At 53.9% G+C, this 19,691-nt stretch overlaps 1 protein-coding gene and 1 pseudogene across 3 annotated transcripts; both read left to right on the top strand.

Moving 5' to 3' along the window:
• The first annotated feature begins 2,626 nt into the window (after nt 1–2,626).
• Nucleotides 2,627–19,399, top strand: ORAI2 (ORAI calcium release-activated calcium modulator 2). 2 transcript variants are annotated; one of them, XM_050783837.1, is made up of 4 exons: nt 2,627–2,766; nt 5,649–5,756; nt 8,617–8,854; nt 17,048–19,399. In XM_050783837.1, the coding sequence occupies exons 2-4, from the start codon at nt 5,749–5,751 to the stop codon at nt 17,585–17,587; spliced, it is 786 nt and encodes a 261-aa protein (XP_050639794.1). In that variant the 5' UTR covers nt 2,627–2,766; nt 5,649–5,748; the 3' UTR covers nt 17,588–19,399. The 2 variants fall into 2 exon arrangements, with proteins under 2 accessions (XP_050639794.1, XP_050639795.1); XM_050783838.1 differs by lacking the exon at nt 5,649–5,756 and having other exon boundaries at nt 2,661–2,766.
• On the top strand, nt 17,729–19,399 carry LOC126950418 (uncharacterized; annotated as a pseudogene). Its single transcript, XR_007724170.1, has one exon. The product of XR_007724170.1 is annotated as an uncharacterized LOC126950418 (transcript).
• Nucleotides 19,400–19,691: the final 292 nt, after the last annotated feature.

The following is a 19,691-nucleotide window of genomic DNA, read 5'->3' as shown; positions in this document are numbered from 1 at the left end:
TTCTGTTTGGTTAGGAAACCAGCTCTGAAAAGCACTGGCAATTATGACTTGCATTTTGCTTCTGTCTGGGCATGCTGGATAAATGTGCCCGGGGGGTGGCGGCATCAGTAACAGGCACAGGAAGCTTTCTCAGGGATGAGTGAAGTTGCTGCAAGAGTGAGAATTCAACAAAGGACTCCTTTGCTGAAAGCACTTTCATCTGTGATGCAAACTACTGCCGTTTACAAAGTGTTTTCTTCCTGGGTTTTTTTTTTTTTTTTTGAGACAGAGTCTTGCTCTCTGACCCAGACTGGAGTACAATGGCATGATCTTGGCTCACTGCAACCTCCGCCTCCCAAGTTCAATCGATTCTTCTGCCTCAGCCTCCCCAGTAGCTGGGACTACAGGCGTGCACTACCACACCTGGCTAATTTTTGTATTTTTAGTAGAGACGGAGTTTCACCAGTTGACGTGGCTGGTCTTGAACTCCTGGCCTCAGGTGATCAGCCTTCCAAAGTGCTGGGATTACAGGCGTGAGCCATCGAGATACATTTTACCAAGAACTCCACGTTGGAAAGCCATAGCATGATTGCTTTTTGAGGACTTTGCCCCCTGAAATTCAAATGATCCCTTACCCATAGCCATTGATGGGGGTGGCAGGAGGAGGGCCAGTAAGGAACCCTGGGCTTTTCTTATGCCCATGTTAGGGCCTAACCTGCCTTTTAGGTCAGTAACCTGGAGGGGGAAACCTGGTTTATTAGACTAAGTGTCCTCGTGGTTTCATTCTGGCTCTCAGCAGTAGTCTGTAAAATACAACTCGAAGTGTAGATGGATTTAACCTGGCGTCCGTAACATCTACTCTTCCAATTGTCATAAAATGTGGGCTGGCTGACATGAGTGGAATTTTTCCTTCGTTTGGATAAATGTGTCACGGTCCAATGCTGTTGTGACAGATGGAAAAATCCTATGTAGGGCACGCAGCAGCCTACCCGGCACGGAGGAAGGACTCCAAGGGACCGTCTGGCACCGCCGGGCTGATAGGAACCCATCTTGTCTGTCTGTGAATTATTCATGTGCTGCACTTCCTGAAAAGAACGCTCCTGTTTGACTACCTCACTCGTAAAACCGCAGAGAGTTCACCATTAAGGGTGAGAGGCTCCCTGCAGTAGAGAGTGGAAGAAGAAGAAACGCTTTGCTGCTGTGTGCGAACACCCTGAGAAGGACAGCCTGCTGCACTGGGGTTGGGACCCCAGGGGTCTTGCTGGGCCTGTGAGTGGCAGTGCGCTCTGGGTGGCAACCCCCAATTAGCTCAGTGCAAGCTCTTCGTGGTGCCATCCAACACCCTGGGCAGGGGCCAGGCAAGGTGGCTTATGCCTCTATGCCCAGCACTTTGGGAGGCCGAGGTGGGAGGATCACTTGAGCCCAGGAGTTCGAGACCAGCAGAGGCAACAGAGTGAGATCCCGTCTCTATTTTTCAAAAAAATTTTAAAATCAGCTGGACGTTGTGGCACATACCTGTAATCCCAGTGCTTTGAGAGGCTGAGAGAATCACTTGAGGCCAGTTTAAGACCAGTCTGGCCAACACAGGGAGACCTATCTCTAAAAAAAAATTTTTTTTTTTTTTTTGGCTGGGCACGGTGACTCACACCTGTCATCCCAGCACTTTGGGAGGCCGAGGCCAGCAGATCTACTGAGGTCAGGAGTTCAAGACCAGCCCAGCCACCATGGTGAAACCCCGTCTCTACTGAACATACAAAAAAGTAGCCAGGCTAGTGGCCCGCACCTGTAGCTCAGGAAGCTGAGAGAGGAGAATCGTTTCAACCCCGGGGGCGGATGTTGCAGTGAGCGGAGATGGCACTACTGCACTCCAGCCTGGGCGACATGGCAAAACTCCCTCTCAAAAAACAAAAACAAAAATTTTTTAATTACCACGGTGTGGTGGCTCCTGCCTGTAGCCTCAGCACTTTGGGTGACTGAGGCGGGAGGATCACTTGAGCCCAGGAATTCGAGGCTGCAATGAACCATGATCGCACCACTGCAGTCCAGCCTGGGTGACAGAGCCAGACCCTGTCTCAGAAAAAAAAAAAAAAAAAAAAAAGAAAAAATCCTGTGAAAACTCAGGCGTGGCCAGACAGATTCTCCCCTCCCCACCTTCTTTTCCCCTCCACTGCCCACCTGGCACCCGCCCGCCCTGTCCCCACTCCCCACCCCTCCATGCAGCCAGCGTCCAATGCTAGGCACCCCCCGAGGCTCCCCCTGCCAAGCCCGGGGCTTCCCTTTTGCGCCCGGACCCAGGGGCAGGGAAAGCCCAGCTCGTGGTCTGTGGGTAGCCAGATCTCCAATGGGGCGGGGGCCTCGCTTTGACTCCCAGAGCTGGGGCGGGGGACGGGAGCTGGGGCAGGAGGGATGCGCGCGGGTCAGGGCCTTCCCACCTCCCCTGCTCCTCTCCAGCGCGCGATCCCGGGGTGGTTCCAGGTAAGACAGGGACCCCCACCCCGCCACTCCGAGGAGGTGCCGCCAGCCCCGCCCCTCCCGGCCCGGCGGGTGACGTGGCCGCGGCTCCCCCGCGGGCAGGTCACGTGGCGGTGGCTCCCGGTTGCCTTGGCAGCGGCTGCGGCGGCCGCGGGGGCGGGGCGGAGGCGGGGCCGGGGGACCCCGCGCGACCGGCGGAAGGAGGGAGGGGGCCGCGCTCGGCGCTCCGGCCGGGCCACTGGGCCACAGGCCACGCGGCCACGCGGCCACGCAGCCCGAGCGGGAGCTGAGCCGGGCGGGGAGAGGGCAGCTCCGGTGAGTGTGGCGGCGGGGGCTGGCGCCGGGAGCGGGGTCCTTGCGGCTGGGGGCGCCGAAATTGGACCGGGGACTCTCGGCGGGGAAGGGGACGACTGTAGGCTGCCGGGGCGCGGTCACCACCCATCCGGGGTTGGTGACCTCCACCCCGCGGGATCCCTGGCGGGGTGCGGCGCCCAGCGGATCCGGGTCGAGGGCGCAGCCGGGTCCGGACACCGGGGTGTCCCTGGGGGAGGGACAGGGATGCAAGGGGGCGTCACTGGGAGGCCCCCTCCCAATGAGCCTGCCGGAGAGAGACACTCGCCATTGCCGGTGCCCCAGATGCTTAGAGGAAGTCAAACTCCAAGACCGCCCTGTGGAAATGTGTCCAACAGGCCAGGCAGGAAGAATCGCTCATCTTTAGAGAGGGGATCGCGTTATTCTACAAGATCTGTTTTCTCTGACTGCTCGTTAAAGAAAAAAAAAAAAAAAGCAACCCCACAAGGTTCAGTCCCTGAGCATCCTCTAGGGTCTGTGCCACCTGACAGAAGTGCAGGGCTCCATCCTGCCCCACTCCACCCCCTGCCTGGGATCCAGTGTGGGGCCCAGACTCTGTCCCTCCCCCCAAGCCACCGGGCCTGGCACACACAGATGGCACTGGAAACAGAGGATGAATAGGAATCCCCTCCTGGGCTGCTCCTTCCAGACCTGCAGACCTGTCTCAAGACCTAGCTCCAGACATCCTTTCCTCCACAACCCCACCCACTCTGGGGGCATCTGCAGGGCCTCACCAATGGGGCATGGGAGGGCTGGCAGCTCCCAGGAAGCCACCCTCAGCCCTCACTGCCCTGAGCTCTTCACCTCCACTCTCAGACCTGAGCCCAGCCCACCCCTACTGATGGAGCGTCCCTCTTGTTCACCCTTCCTTCCTCTGGAGGCCACCAGGCTCTCCCTTGCCTCCCACTCCTCCCAGTTGGCCAGCCATTTCCCTGGGTTGAACTGTGGTCCCAAACCAGAATGATCTAGCAGTGCCCAGACCGTTCCACTCACCGATTCCTTCCATTCTCCCGTGGCTGGACGCCCAGTCATGCTGCCCAGACCCTCTGGCTCATTCCATAGCCCCAGGCTCCAAGTGTCTTCCACCCACATCTCCCTGCCCCCTCCACCCCCCAGGTGGCAGCTACCTTCCCTACTTATCTCCTGGACAAGGGGAGCCACCCCACACATACACCTGGAGTGGCCTTCCGGTCTCTCAGAATCTTTCCATGCGTGCAGCGTATTGTCTTTGAGGAACGGTCCCTCTTTTTTGAAATTCTTTTTAGAGTCCACATGCAGTGGTTCACGCCTGTAATCTTAGCACTTTGGGAGGCCAAGGTGGGCAGATCCCTTGAGCTCAGGAGTTCTAGACCAGCCTGGCCAACGTGGCAAAACCCTGTCTCTACCGAAAATAAAAAATTAGCCAGGTGTGGTGGCACACACCTGTAGTCCCAGTTACTTGGGAGGTTGAGGAGGGAGGATCGCTTGAGCCTGGGAGGCAGAGTTTGCAGGGAGCCGAGATCGTGCCACTGCACTCCAGCCTTGGCAACACAGCAGGACCCCATCTCAAAAAAAAATTATTTTTAGAGACAGCTTCTTACTATGTTGCCTAGGCTGGTCTCCAGCTCCTGTCCTCAAGTGATCCTCCCACCTTGGCCTTACAAAACACTGAGATTACAGGTGTGAGGCACTTTGGCCTGCAAAGGGCTGCTGTGTCCCCTCCGCGGTGTTATCTGCAGACACCTTTTCCTGGCCTTGGTGTGAGGCAGCCAGTCCTCTGCTCCCTGCCCTCCACTGAAGCCTTTAGCTCAGTTGATGAGGATTGCCCCCACCTCTTTTTTTTTTTTTTTTTTTTTTTTTTTGAGATGGAGTCTTGCTCTGTCGCCCAGGCTGGAGTGCAATGGTGTGCTCTCGCCTCACTGCAACCTCTGTCAGCACACCCGGCTATTTTTTTTTTTTTTTTTCTTTTTTTAAGACAGAGTCTCACTCTGTCACCCAGGCTGGAGTGCCGTGGTACAGTCTCAGCTCACTCCAACCTCTGCCTCCCGGACTCAAGTGATTCTCCTGCCTCAGCCTCCTGAGTAGCTGGGACTACAAGTGCATGCCACCACACCTGGCCAATTTTTGTATTTTTAGTGGAGATGGGGTTTCACCATGTTGACCAGGCAGGTCTTGAACTCCTGACTTCTAGTGATCCACCTGTCTTAGCCTCCCAAAGTGCTGGGATTACAGGCATGTGCCACTGCGCCTGACTTTTTTTAAAATTTATTTTCTTTTCTTTTATTTTTTGAGACGGAGTCTTGCTTTGTGGCCCAGGCTAGAGTACAGTGCTGCAATCTCAGCTTACTGCAACCTTCACCTCCCTGGCTCAAGTGATTCTCCTGCCTCAGCCTCCTGAGTAGCTGGGATTACAGGCGCCCACCACCACGCCCAGTTAATTTTTGTATTTTTAGTAGAGACAGGGTTCCACCATGTTGTCCAGGCTGGTCTCAAACTCCTGACCTCTAGTGATCCGCCCACCTCAGCCTCCCAAAGTGCTGGGAGGACAGGTTTGAACCACGGCTCCGACCCACATCCCCTTATCTTGCTCCCCTACTGGGAGGCCATGAATTCTGGCCTCTTTCATCTTGGATCCTTAAGTGCCAAGTGTGCTCAGCACCTGTGTGATGGAGGAGGGAGGATGGAGGGAGCAAAGGTTAGCGTCTCACCCCTGCAGTCTCCGTATACTGGGGTCATCAGACCTGCACGCTCAATTCTGTTAACTATGGGGGTGAGGGAAGAGGAAAAATGCAGTTTCCAAATTATAGCATTTTCCATTATGTGGAGCTAACCTATGGATTGCAGTGTTTCTCTGAATTCTCCCCAAGGGAAGGTACGCCCGGGGATGGAAGTGCTTGGACGCGGTGCTGCTGGCTGCGGATGTGCATGAGGAGATGGGACGGAGAGCCCAAGTTGGCATTCGTATAAATGACCTGGTAATTGGCATCCCCTGGCAGAAATAGCACAGAACTGTTCCCAGAGGGCCTGTTGGCCAGGGAAGGCTGTGGCTTTGCAGCCTTGTTGAGAACAAAGGGAAAGGCGACATGATTTTCCACCTCCAGCACCTTCCTGCGTAATTTTCAAATTAGGGCATTTTCAATTATGGGGGCTCAACTCTGGCATGGATGGACTAAGTTTGGGGCATTTCCTCAGCTGCTGACCCTGTTAAGCACCCCCCCCCCACTCCACCCATCCACCCCAGCCACACTCCCTGGGACCTAGAACACGGATCTGTGTGTAACAGCCTGAAGCAGACTTTCCATGGGGCCTATGTGGGCCTGGACATAGAAGTTACTCTCTTCCCTTTCCTTCCTTTCCCTTTCCTTCCCTTCCCTTTCCTTTCCTTCCCTTCCCTTTCCTTTCCTTTTTCCTTTCCTTTTTCCTTTCCTTTCCTTTTTCCTTCCCTTTCCTTTTTTTTTTTTTTTTTGAGACGGAGTCTCGCTCTATCTCCCAGGCTGGAGTGCAGTGGCCGGATCTCAGCTCACTGCAAGCTCCGCCCCCCGGGTTTACGCCATTCTCCTGCCTCAGCCTCCCGAGTAGCTGGGACTACAGGCACCCGCCACCTCACCCGGCTAGTTTTTTTTTTTTTGTATTTTTTAGTAGAGATGGGGTTTCACCGTATTAGCCAGGATGGTCTTGATCTCCTGACCTCATGATCCACCCGTCTCGGCCTCCCAAAGTGCTGGGATTACAGGCTTGAGCCACCGCGCCCGGCCTCCTTCCCTTTCCTTTCCTTTTTCCTTCCCTTTCCTTTCCTTCCCTTTCCTTTCCTTTTTCCTTTTTCCTTTCCTTTCCTCTTTCTTTTCCTCTTTCCTTTCTTCTTTCCTTTCCTTTCCTCTTTCCTTTCTTCTTTCCTTTCCTCTTTCCTTTCCTCTTTCCTTTCCTTTCCCCTTTCCTTTCCTTTCCCTCCCCTCCCCTCCCCTCCCCTCCCCTTCCCTTCCTCTCCTCTCCTCTCCTCTCCTCTCTTCTCCTTTCCTCTCCTTTCCTCTCCTTCCTTTTCCTTTCTTGAGACAGAGTTCTGCTCTGTCACTCAGGCTGGAGTGCAGTGGCACAGTCTTGGCTCACTGTAACCTCACCTCCTGGGTTCAAGCGATTCTCTTGCCTCTGCCTCAGCCTCCCCAGTCACTGGGATTACAGGCACCCACCACCACGCCCAGCTAATTTTTGTATTTTTAGTGGAAACAGGGTTTCACCATGTTGGCCAGGCTGGAAAAGTCACTCTTTCTGATGCCAAGTAAACCACAAGGTGCCTGTGCCCTTGAAGCACGCCCTGCAGATTAATTAGAACTGGATCCTGGCGTGCGGCCGAGCAGCCCAGCTCCTTGGGACACACGCGACCGCCAATCCCCTACTTAGTGGAGATTTAGGTTTAAATTCACAAATCTTGACAGATCCGTCCTTCTGATGTTTAATCCATGTTAGTCAAACCAGATGTCTACCAGGTATGAGTCCAGGCATCTCCGCCGTCTGTTTCTTCTTAAAATGTGGTCATGTGAGTTGGTGGATTTCATTTTTCATCTTGCTAAAAGTTTGCCTTGTAGCCTGGATGTGGCTTTAGTTTTGTAAGTCCAGTATTTTTCTTAGGGTGAACTGTAATGATCAAAATTTAAGTTGAAGGCCAGGCACGGTGGCTCACACCTGTAATCTCATCATCTTGGGAGCCTGAGGCAGTTGCATCACCTGAGGTCAGGAGTTCGAGACCAGCTTGTCCAACATGGTGAAACTCCATCTCTACTAAGAATACAAAAATGGCCGGGCGCGGTGGCTCAAGCCTGTAATCCCAGCACTTTGGGAGGCCGAGACGGGCGGATCACGAGGCCAGGAGATCGAGACCATCCTGGCTAACACGGTGAAACCCCGTCTCTACTAAAAAATACAAAAAACTAGCCAGGCGAGGTGGCGGGCGCCTGTAGTCCCAGCTACTCGGGAGGCTGAGGCAGGAGAATGGCGGGAACCCGGGAGGCGGAGCTTGCAGTGAGCTGAGATCCGGCCACAGCACTCCAGCCTGGGCGACAGAGCGAGACTCTGTCTCAAAAAAAAAAAAAAAAAAAAATACAAAAATTAGCCAGGTGTCACGGTGGCGGGTGCCTGTAGTCCCAGGTACTTGGGAGGCTGAGGCAGGAGAATCACTTGAATCTGGGAGTCGGAGGTTGCAGTGAGCAGAGATTGCACCACTGCACTCCATCCAGCCTGGGTGACTCAGCGAGACTGTCTCAAAAAAATATGTAAAATAAAATAAATTAAAAGTCCTATAGGTGGAAATATCCCCATTCTCAAGATGAAAGAGCCAGCTCAGAAAGGTCAGCTGTCATGCTCAGAATCACACAGTAGAGTCAAATCCAGGTTTCAGAACTTTAGGTCCTGGAGGCTGGGCGCAGTGGCTCATACCTGTAATCCCAGCACTTTGGGAGGCTGAGGCAGGCAGATCACTTGAGGTCAGGAGTTCAAGACCAGCCTGGCCAACATGATGAAACCCTGTCTGTATTAAAAATACAAAAATTAGCTGGGCGTGGTGGCGCACACCTATAATCCCAGCTACTCGGGAGACTGAGCAGAAGAATTACTTGAACCTGGGAGCCAGAGTTTCCAGTGAGGTGAGATTGCCCCACTGCACTGCAGCCTAGGTGACAGAGCGAGACACTGTCTCAAAAGCAAACAAACAAACAATCATAACTTTAGGTCCTGGGCACTTTCTAAACCCCTGGGCAGCCCCTGTAGGTTGAATGGGCTTAGAGTCTAGCTCTTCCAGGCTGCAGTAACCTAGGATACCTGAGCATGTCTCTCTCCCACCTTCAGCCTGGCTCCCACCATGAGCGCTGAGCTCAACGTGCCTGTCGACCCCTCTACTCCTGCCTGCCCGGAGCCCGGCCACAAGGGCATGGATTACCGGGACTGGGTCCGCCGCAGCTACCTGGAACTGGTCACCTCCAACCACCACTCAGTACAGGCCCTGTCGTGGCGGAAGCTCTACCTAAGCAGGGCCAAGCTGAAGGCCTCCAGCAGGACCTCCGCCCTCCTCTCCGGCTTCGCCATGGTGAGTGTGCACGCCAGGTGAGGAGCTCGCTGGTCAGACGGGCTTTGCTAACTGAGGTCCCGGGATGCCTCGGGGACCAAAGCGTTCCCTCCAGTCTCTGGCAGCCAGGATGGACCAGTGGAAAGCATCCGCCCAAGTCCCACCAGATGGGACTTGGGCGACTGTCAATGTGAGTGAGGGTGCTGGGTGTATGCCAGGGGCTCCCAGCCCTAGAATCTTCAGAAAGCCCACTCTGTCCCGTTCACATCAAGTACTTGCTTAGCAAGGAGGGAGGTTGGTGCAGGGTAATTATAGTAGCTCAGGTGCAGTGACTCACACCTGTAATCCCAGCACTTTGGGAGGCCAAGGTGGGAGAATAGCTTGAGGCCAGGAGTTTGAGACCAGCCTGGGCAACACAGCAAGACAAGACCCCTGTCTTTACAAAAATAAATAATTATCCAGACTTGGTGGCACGTACCTATAGCCCCAGGTATTTGGGAGGCTGAGGCGGGAGGATCACTTGAGCCCAGGAGGCCGAGGCCTCAATGCGTTATGATCACATGACTTCACTCCAGCCTGGACGTCAGAGTGAGACCCCATCTCCAAAAAGAAAAAATAAAATTTATTTATTTCTTTATTTTGGCCGGGCGCAGTGGCTCATGCCTGTAATCCCAACACTTTGGGAGGCCGAGGTGGGTGGATCACTTGAGATCAGGAGTTCAAGACCAGCCTGGCCAACACAGTGAAACACCATCTCTACTAAAAGTACAAAAAAACAAGCTGGGTATGGTGGCAGGCGCCTGTAATCCCAGCTACTCGGGAGACTGAGACAAAAGAATTGCTTGAACCTGGGAGGCCGGAGGATGCAGTGAGCCAAGGTCACACCACTATACTCCAACCTGGTCAAGAGTGAGACTTTGTCTCAAAATAAATAGATTAATTAATTAATTAAAAAGATAAAATCAAATCAAATCGCTGCATGGTACAGGGTTTCCTGGAGAAAAGTGCCCACGTCTGCCCCGTCTCGGGCACCACCCAAACGTTTGGAGCTCTCAGGGATCTCTGAGCAGGCCCCAGGGATTGATTGGGGTTGGATCAGTTTAGCCCAGTTAGCGATGCAGAAGTTCCTGGAATGTGAACTCCAGGGTGACAAAGCAGAGCTTTTGGCCTGGCTCCCGGTGGCCGCCTTCCCTCTGAGTCATCCCCTAGGACAAGAGTCAGTTTCGGACAAAGCTGTGGCTCTGACAAGGGGCCCATCTCCTGTTGACTCCAAAGCCGCTGACCCACACCCCTGGAGGGAATTGTCCCAGAGGTTAAGGACTCACAGTGAGGACACAACAGTGTGCTTACAGGTCCTATTGGGCGGAAGTGATTTTTTTGTTGTTGTTTTGTTTTGTTTTTTGTTTTTTTTTTTTTTTTTTTTTTTTTTTTTTTTTGAGACGGAGTCTTGCTCTGTCACCCAGGCTGGAGTGCAGTGGCCGGATCTCAGCTCACTGCAAGCTCCGCCTCCCGGGTTTACGCCGTTCTCCTGCCTCAGCCTCCCGAGTAGCTGGGACTACAGGCGCCCGCCACCTCACCCGGCTAGTTTTTTTGTATTTTTTTTAGTAGAGACGGGGTTTCACCGTGTTAGCCGGGATCGTCTCTCGATCTCCTGGCCTCGTGATCCGCCCGTCTCGGCCTCCCAAAGTGCTGGGATTACAGGCTTGAGCCACCGCGCCCGGCCTGTTGTTTTGTTTTTAGAGACGGTCCCTGTCTGTTGCCCAGGCTGGAGAAGGCAGTGGTGTGATCATGGCTCACTGCAGCCTCTACTTCCTGGGCTCAAGCCATCCGCCTGTCTCAGCCTCCTGAGTAGCTGGAATTATAGGCACGTGCCACCACGCCTGGCTAATTTTTTTTTTTTTTTTAGAGACAAGTTCTCTGCTCTGTTGCCTAGGCTGGAGTGCAGGGGTGCAATCATGGCTCGCTGCAGTCTTGAACTCTCAGGTGATTTTCTCACCTCGGCCTCCCAAAGTGCTAGCATTACACCTTGTCCAGCCTGTTTCCTTATGTGAAAACAATTATTGTTTTTCTTTTTGTTTGTTTTTGTTTTGAGATGGAGTCTTGCTCTGTCACCCAGGCTGGAGTGCAGTGGTGTGAATTGGGCTCACTGCAACCTCCGCCTCCTGAATTCAAGTGATTCTCCTGCCTCAGCCTCCCAAGTAGCTGGGACTACAAGCACACGTCACCACACCCGGCTAATTTTTGTATTCTTAGTAGAGATGGGGTTTCACCATGTTGGCCAGGCTGGTCTTGAATTCCTAACCTCAGGTGATCCACCCACCTCAGCCTCCCAAAGTGCTGGTATTACAGGTGTGAGCCACCACACCCGGCCTCTATTGTTTTTCTATAGGCCAGAGGCTCAATTGTTAGACTGATGATACAATTTAAAAGAAAAAGCTGACTGGGCGCGGTGGCTCATGCCTGTAATCCCAGCGCTTTGGGAGGCTGAGGCGGGCAGATCACCTCAAGTCAGGAGTTCGAGACCAGCCTAGCCAACATGGTGGCACCCTGTCTCTACTAAACATACAAAAATTAGCCGGGCTTGGTGGCACGTGCCTGTAATCCCAGCTACTCAAGAGGCTGAGGCAGGAAGATCACTTGAACCTGGGAGGTGGAGGTTGCAGTGAGCCAAGATGGCGCCACCGCACTCCAGCTTGGGTGACAGAGCGAGACTCCATCTCAAAAAAAGAAGAGGTGGAGGCTGGGTTCCGTGGCTCACGCCTGTAATCCCAGCACTTTGCGAGGCCAAGACGGGTGGATCATGAGGTCAGGTGTTCAAGACCAGCCTGGCCAAGATGGTGAAACCCTGTCTCTACTAAAAATACAAAAATTAGGCCGGGCGCGGTGGCTCAAGCCTGTAATCCCAGCACTTTGGGAGGCCGAGACGGGCGGATCACGAGGTCAGGAGATAGAGACCATCCTGGCTAACCCGGTGAAACCCCGTCTCTACTAAAAAAAATACAAAAAACTAGCCGGGTGAGGTGGCGGGCGCCTGTAGTCCCAGCTATTCTGGAGGCTGAGGCAAGAGAATGGCGTGAACCCGGGAGGTGGAGCTTGCAGTGAGCTGAGATCCAGCCACCGCACTCCAGCCTGAGCGACAGAGTGACACTCTGTCTCAAAAAAAAAAAAAAAAAAACAAAAATTAGACGGACGTGGTAGCAGGTGCCCGTAATCCTGGCTACTCTGGAGGCTGAGACGGAGAATTGCTTGAACCCAGGATGGGAGGTTGCACTGAGCTGAGATGGCGCCACTGCACTCCAGCCTGGGCGACAGAGCAAGACTGCATCTCAAAAAAAAAAAAAAAAAAAGAGGTGGGTCTCGCTGTGTTGCCCAGGCTAGGTTTTGTATGTTTGTTTGTTATTTTTTTCTTCACCTTATGCCAAGGGGAAAATATTGTTGTTTCATTTTGTTTTTTCCCCCAAGTATTTTTGACCCGCGGTGGGTTGAATCTGCAGATGTGGAACTCAGAGATACAGAGCGCCAGCTGCAGTGGGAAGCACATGAACCGTCTGGCGTGGAGCTGAGACCCGGGGGGAGCCGCAGTGCACCTGCTTGATTAGATTAGCATAGCGTCATTAGGTCAGATCATTCTTCAGACTGCAGGGCAGCTTGGGAAAAATAAGTGACAAGTACAAATCATCAGAAACTAGCTGAGTCGGGGCAGGGCCCTGGGAACAGGCAAAGGTACAGATTGCTAGGAAGAGTTCGCCTTTATAGTGTGTCTTCCCTCATTAGAATTGCAAAGCTGTTCCTTTGTCTAGCAACGCGTGCTTGTGCCTAACCTGAAGCTTATTTCTTGATGCAAATTCTTCCCCCAACACGGAGAACCAGTGATCCGAGGCCCCCCTCATAAAACCTCTACATAGGCCAGGCACGGTGGTTCACTGTAATCCCAGCACTTTGGGAGACTGAGGCTGGCCGATCACTTGAGGTCAGGAGTTCCAGATCGCCTGGCCAACATGGGGAAACCCAGTCTCTACTAAAAATATGAAAAGGAGGGCCGGGCACCATGGCTTATGCCTGTAATCTCAGCATTTTGGGAGACCGAGGTGAGCAGATCACCTGAGGTCATGAGTTGGAGACCATCCTGGCTGACCTGGTGAAACACTGTCTCTACTGAAAATACAGAACTTAGGCCAGGCGCAGTGGTTCACACCTGTAATCCGAGCATTTTGGGAGACTGAGGCGGGCAGATCGCGAGGTCAAGAGATGGAGACCACCCTGGCTAACACGGTGAAACCCCGTCTCTACTAAAAAAAACAAAAAATTAGCCATGTGTGGTGGCACAAGCCTGTAGTCCCAGCTACTCGGGAGGCTGAGGCACGAGAATCACTTGAACCCGGGAGGCGAAGGTTGCAGTGAGCTGAGATCGCTGTACTGTACTCCAGCCTCGGTGGCAGAGCAAAACTCCATCTCAAAAAAAAAAAAAAAAAGCCAGGTGTGGTGGCTGGCACCTGTAACCCCAGCTTCTCAGGAGGCTGAAGCGGGAGGATCACTTGAACCTGGGAAGGGGAGGTTGGAGTGAGCCGAGATCATGCCACTGCACTCCACCCTGGGCAACAGAGCAAGACTCCATCTTAAAAAAAAAAAAAAATTAGTCAGCCATAGTGGGCTATTGGGGAGACTGAGGAAGGAGAATCGCTTGAACCCAGGAAGCAGAGGTAGTAAGCCGAGATAGCGCCATTGCACTCCAGCCTGGGCAACAGAGCGAGACTCTGTCTCACTTAAAAAAAAGAAAAGGCTGGGTGCGGTGGCTCAAGCCTGTAATCTCAGCACTTTGGGAGGCCGAGAAGGGTGGATCATGAGGTCAGGAGATCGAGACCATCCTGGCGAACATGATGAAACCCCGTGTCTACTAAAAAAATACAAAAAACTAGCCGGGCGGGGTGGCGGGCGCCTGTAGTCCCAGCTACTCGGGAGGCTGAGGCAGGAGAATGGCGTAAACCCGGGAGGCGGAGCTTGCAGTGAACTGAGATCCGGCCGCTGCACTCCAGCCTGGGCGACAGAGCGAGACTCTGTCTCAAAACAAACAAACAGACAAACAAAAAATGTAATTTAAATTAAAAATAATTCTGCATAAACACAGTAAAAAATTTCCTTCTCTTTTCTTCTTCTTTTTTTTTTTTTTTAATAGAGATGGGGTCTCGCTTTGTTGCCCGGGCTGGTCTTGAACTCCTGGTTTTAAGTGATCTCCCGCCTTAGCCTTCCAAAGTGCTGGGATCACAGGTGTGAGGCCGCTCACTCAGTCCCTTTTCTCCTCTTAAGGCGGAACAAAACCACTTTTTGTGAGCTCTGCCCGCTACCTCGTAATCATCTTTATTTCCTGTCTTGGAGGCCTCTGTGGTTTGTAATATTTGTCACTTGGGCCATATCCTTTGAGGTGACCATAGCCAAGCCAGGGCCACACTGAGAAAAACCATCCCTCAGCCCATGTTCTGTGGCTACTGGTTTTTGGATGCGTTTCACAATAGCCCCAGCCATATTATTGGTGAGTTGCTGTTCAGCTCTGGTCTACTAGGACTGCCATGTCGTCTTTTTTTTTTTTTTGAAATATAGTCTCACTCTGTCGCCCAGGCTGGAGTGCAGTGGTGCAATCTGGCTCACTGCAACCTTCGCCTCCCGGGTTCAAGAGATTCTCCTGCCTCAACCTCCCGAGTAGCTGGGACTACAGGTGCCCACCACCATGCTCGGCTAATTTTTGTATTTTTAGTAGAGATGGGGTTTTGCCACGTTGGTCAGGCTGGTCTCGAGCTCCTAACCTCAAGTGATCTGCCCACCTCAGCTTCCCAAAGGGCTGGGATTACAGGCGTGAGCCACCGCGCCCGGCCATATCTTCTTTTATCTAGGAAGCATTCCATCACCACTAAGAGGTGGCAGTTGCTGAAGGACATTATGAAATCTTCATATATATTATTTTATTTTATTTTTTACTTTATTCGTTCCCAGACAGGATATCGCTCTATTGCCCAGGCTGGGGTGCAGTGGTGCATTCATAGGTCACTGCAGCCTCCAACTCTGGGGCCCAGCCTCCTGAGTTATTTTTTATTTTATTTTATTTATTTATTTTTTTGTGGCAGGGTCTCACTTTGTCACCCAGGCTGGAGTGCAGTGGCATGATTTCAGCTCACTGAAACCTCTGCCTCCCGGATTCAAGCGATTCTCCTGCCTCAGCCTCCCGAGTAGCTGGGACTACAGGCACAAGCCACCATGCCCGGTTCATTTTTGTATTTTTCACAGGGAGTTTTTGCCATGTTGGCCAGGCTGCTCTCAAACTCCTGACCTCAAGTGATCCGTACCCCCTTGGCTTCCTAAAGTGCTAGGATTACAGGCATGAGCCACCGCACCTGGCCTGAGTTTTTTTTGTTTTTTTTTTTTTAAACAGGGATGGCTTAGGTCTAGGAGGGAAACACAGTGGGTAGAAGAATCTTCCCCTGGCTTCTTTCTTCGTTTTTTTTTGAAACAGAGTCCTGCTCTGTCGCCTAGGCTGGAGTACAGTGGCATGATCTCCGCTCACTGCAACCTCTGCTTCCTGGGTTCAAGCGATTCTCCTGCCTCAGCCTCCCGAGTAGCTGGGATTACAGGCGCCCGCCACCAGGACCAGCTAATTTTTTGTATTTTTAGTAGAGACAGGATTTCACCGTGTGGGCCAGGCTGGTCTCCAACTCCTGACCTCAAGTGATCCACTCGCCTCGCCCTCCCAAAGTGCTGGGATTACAGGCATGAGCCACCGCGCCTGGCTGACCTCACATTTCAAGACACCAAGCAGAGCCTGCGATTCCTTAGTTTGTCCGTTTTAGACCATACCTGCTGTAACCTCTGACTGTGATTGATGATTTTGCTTCCTCAGGAGACCCAGCCATGCCTCCTTTCCCTCCTCACCCTCGGCCTCACTTCCATCACTTTTCCTGGGCTTTCGAGGTGCTGGCTCTCGCTGGGCTTTTGGCCTCTGCTGAGGAGGCACCACGTGGTCTGTCTGAGGCCATCCAGGTGTTCAGCTCTGAGTCTGGGGACTGTCGGCAGTTTCAGTTGTTATATTTTAAAAGGTCAGGGGTTTTTTTTTGTCAAGATGGGCTCTCACTATGTTGCCCAGGCTAGTCTCAAACTCCTGGGTTCAAGCGATCCTCCTGCCTCTGCCTCCCAAAGGAAGGAGTATAGGCATGAGTCATCGTGCCTGGCCAATTTTTACCTTTGAAAGGTCAGTTTCCTTTTTTTGTAGAGACGAGGTCTCGCTCTGTCACATGGGCTGAAGTGCAATGGTGTGATCATAGCTCATTGCAGCCTGGATCTCCCGGATTCAAGCGATCCTCCCACCTCAGTCTCCCCAGTAGCTGGGACTACAGGCATGTGCCACCAAGCCTAGCTAATGTTGTATATTTTTTGTAGATACAGGGTCTCCCTCTGTCCCCCAGGCTGGAGTGCAGTGGTGTGATCGGGGCTCACAGCAGCCTGGAATTCCTGGCCTCAAGTGATCCTCCTGCCTCAACCTTCCAAACCACTGGTATTACAGGCATGAACCATTGTACTCGGCCAGTTTTTCCCTCCCTCCCTCCTCCCCTTCCTTCCTTCCTTCCTCTCTCTCTTTCTTTCTTTTTCCTTTCTTTTTTAAACTTTTGTGGCTTGTTTTGTTTTGAGACAGAGTCTCATTTTGTCGCCCAGGCTAGAGTGCAGTGGCGCGATCTTGGCTCACTGCAACCTCCGCCTCCCAGGTTCAAGCGATTCTTCTGCCTCAGCTTCCCGAGTAGCTGGGATTACAGGTGCCTGCCACCACGCCCAGCTACTTTTTGTATTTTTAGTAGAGACGGGGGTTCACCATGTTGACCAGGCTGGTCTCCAACTCCTAGCCTCGAGTGATCCACCCGCCTCGGCCTCCCAAAGTGCTGGGATTACAGGCATGAGCCACCACACTGGCCTCTTCTGTACTGTGAGATTTTTTTTCTCAGTGCAGTCTTCTTTAGCTAATTAGAACAAAGGAAAATGTGAAACATTTGATCAGTGAGGAGGTTGCCCTCTGGTCTTCAAGGGCCCAGAACATGGGTGAGTCCCGCCAGCAGGAGAGCCCATGGCTACCCTGTCCCCCGAACCTGGCCCAGCCCCTGCTCTGCCTGGCAGGTGGCCCTGGTGGGGCCACGCCTTGCCCTCCCCACACCCAGCACCACCTGTCTGCTGTCCCCACAGGTGGCCATGGTGGAGGTGCAGCTGGAGACGCAGTACCAGTACCCTCGGCCGCTGCTGATTGCCTTCAGCGCCTGCACCACGGTGCTGGTGGCCGTGCACCTGTTCGCCCTCCTCATCAGCACCTGCATCCTGCCCAACGTGGAGGCCGTGAGCAACATCCACAACCTGAACTCCATCAGCGAGTCTCCGCATGAGCGCATGCACCCCTACATCGAGCTGGCCTGGGGCTTCTCCACCGTGCTAGGCATCCTGCTCTTCTTGGCCGAGGTGGTGCTGCTCTGCTGGATCAAGTTCCTCCCTGTGGACGCCCGGCGCCAGCCTGGCCCCCCGCCCGGCCCCGGGAGCCACACGGGCTGGCAGGCCGCGCTGGTGTCCACCATCATCATGGTGCCCGTGGGCCTCATCTTCGTGGTCTTCACCATCCACTTCTACCGCTCTCTGGTGCGCCACAAAACGGAGCGCCACAACCGCGAGATCGAGGAGCTCCACAAGCTCAAGGTCCAGCTGGACGGGCATGAGCGCAGCCTGCAGGTCGTGTGAGGGGCTGAGGGCCGGGGCTGGGGGCGGCCCTGTGCCCGGGAGCCCGCAGAGGCGGGGATTTGTCAGATGCAGACATTTTGCAAGGCTGCCGGGTAGTTCAAGACCAAAGTTTTCCTCTTGTCTTAATACCATAAGCACTGGATGACTTCTCCTGAGAGGGAACCATCTGGTTCAACGAGGGACTGTGTTGCTAAGAGTATTGGGGGCAAAACCAGGCTGGTTCCTTGGCCTCAGGGTTTCCTGGGTCGGGGACACAGTGAAGAGGCTACAGTGGGATCTGCCCATCAGTCCTGGGCCAGGAGGGCCTCCAAGCAGCACCCAGTGGGTGCTCAGACCCGGCATGCGTGGCTGGTGGGCCTGGGAGAGCCAGGGCAGGCTTTTGCTTTCAGAGAACGATTGCCCCAGAGACCCGTGGTGGGCTTCGTGGATGCCGAGTGGCCCGTGTGACAGTGATGACACGAGGGCTGCGGCATTTGAGTGGGTGCAGGTGCACGGCAGGGCTTGGTGCTTCCCTGCCTGGCCCTGGAGGAAGCTGGGTGGCCTGGCTTCAGGGGAAGACAGGAGCCAGGACACACGTCAGCCCAGCAAGTGCGGGGGGTGCTGCAGCCCTCGACAGTGGTGTCAGGCCCCCGGGGATGTTTCCATCGGGGGTGCGGCCTGGCTGAGCCGGAGGAGACATGTTCACGGGCATCTACGAGACACCCGCATGAGGAAGTTGAATTATTTGAGGGCTGCTGCATAGTATGCTAGGCTCAAATTCTCTTTTCTCAGCCAGAGAGAGCCCTGGCCACACGGACTCAGTGGGGCCACCGGGGTGGGGAAAGGATCCTTCCCCCACAGCCAGCGGCCTCCAGCTGTCAGCCACAGAATGGCCTCTGAGGCTGACTCAGCCACTCCCCTGGGCTGTGGCAGCCCGAGGCAGAGGCTCTGGCTCAGGCCCCGGAGCCTGTGCAGCTTCCTGTGGCCCCAGGCAGCGAGTGGACATCCTGGGGGACTTCCTGTCTAGGCAAGGCCATTGGCCTGGCCTGGCCTGTGGATAGTGGGGCCAGGGGTTGGCCCAGGCCAAATGGGTGCCCTCCTTGTTATGACACCGAGTGACTACAAGGGAAGCAAGACCCCTCCAGGCCTCTCAGCCGACACTGGGTCCCACCACACACGGTGACTGCACTGTGCAGTGCGGGTTCTGGCCTTTTCCCTAAGGGCATCTGGTAGACCCAAAGCCACACTCTTGGGCCGTGTACGCACGCCGCAGCACCAGCTTCCCTGAGCTGCTTGTACAACCAACCACCTTTCCCCTCTTCTCCAGCTGTAACCTGGAGAGCCAGCCATGCCTTGTCTTTTGTTCTCATAGTCACTGGGGCCAGGCGCAGTGGCTCATGCCTGTAATCCCAGCACTTTGGGAGGCCAAGGTGGGTGGATCACCTGAGGTCAGGAGTTCCGGATCAGCCTGGCCAACATGGTGAAACCCCACCTCTACTAAAAATACAAAAATTAGGCCAGGCGCGATGGCTAACGCCTGTAATCCCAGCACTTTGGGAGGCCAAGGCGGGCGGATCACTTGAGGTCAGGAGTTCGAGACCAGCCTAGCCAACATGGTGAAACCCCGTCTCTATAAAAAATACAAAAAATTAGCCGGGCGTGGTGGCGGGCGCCTGTAGTCCCAGCTACTTGGGAGGCTGAGGCAGGAGAATGGCGTGAACCTGGGAGGCGGAGCTTGCAGTGAGCTGAGATCACGCCACTGCACTCCAGCTTGGGCGACAGAGCGAGACTCCATCTCCAAAAAAAAAAAAATTAACCGGGTGTGGTGGCGGGTCTGTAGTCCCAGCTACTCAGGAGGCTGAGGCAGGAGGAGAATCACTTGAACCCAGGAGGCAGAGGTTGCAGTGAGCCGAGATCATGCCATTGCACTACAGCCTGGGCAACAAGAGCGAAACTTCATCTACAAAAAAAAAAAAAAAAAAAAAAATAGTCACTGGGCTTCTTCATGCTCTGATCACATCTCTTGTAAAAGCTTACGCTCTCTCCGGGGTCCGGGTTGGCTGTGCCATGGAATTCTGGGTGGCCTGGTTGGGGTCTCTGGAAATGTGGCTGCAGCAGAGAACAG

The sequence above is a fragment of the Macaca thibetana genome, chromosome 3 (assembly GCF_024542745.1).
Source record: "Macaca thibetana thibetana isolate TM-01 chromosome 3, ASM2454274v1, whole genome shotgun sequence".
Lineage (NCBI taxonomy): Eukaryota > Metazoa > Chordata > Mammalia > Primates > Cercopithecidae > Macaca > Macaca thibetana.
Note: the sequence above shows the minus strand (reverse complement) of the source record. Positions and strands in the feature narration are given on the sequence as shown.

Excerpts from the sequence above, each read along its gene's own strand:
- ORAI2 (XM_050783837.1), top strand. Across the intron at positions 8,855-17,047 it reads TCCTCTCCGGCTTCGCCATG|GTGGCCATGGTGGAGGTGCA; the intron begins GTGAGTGTGCAC and ends CTGTCCCCACAG.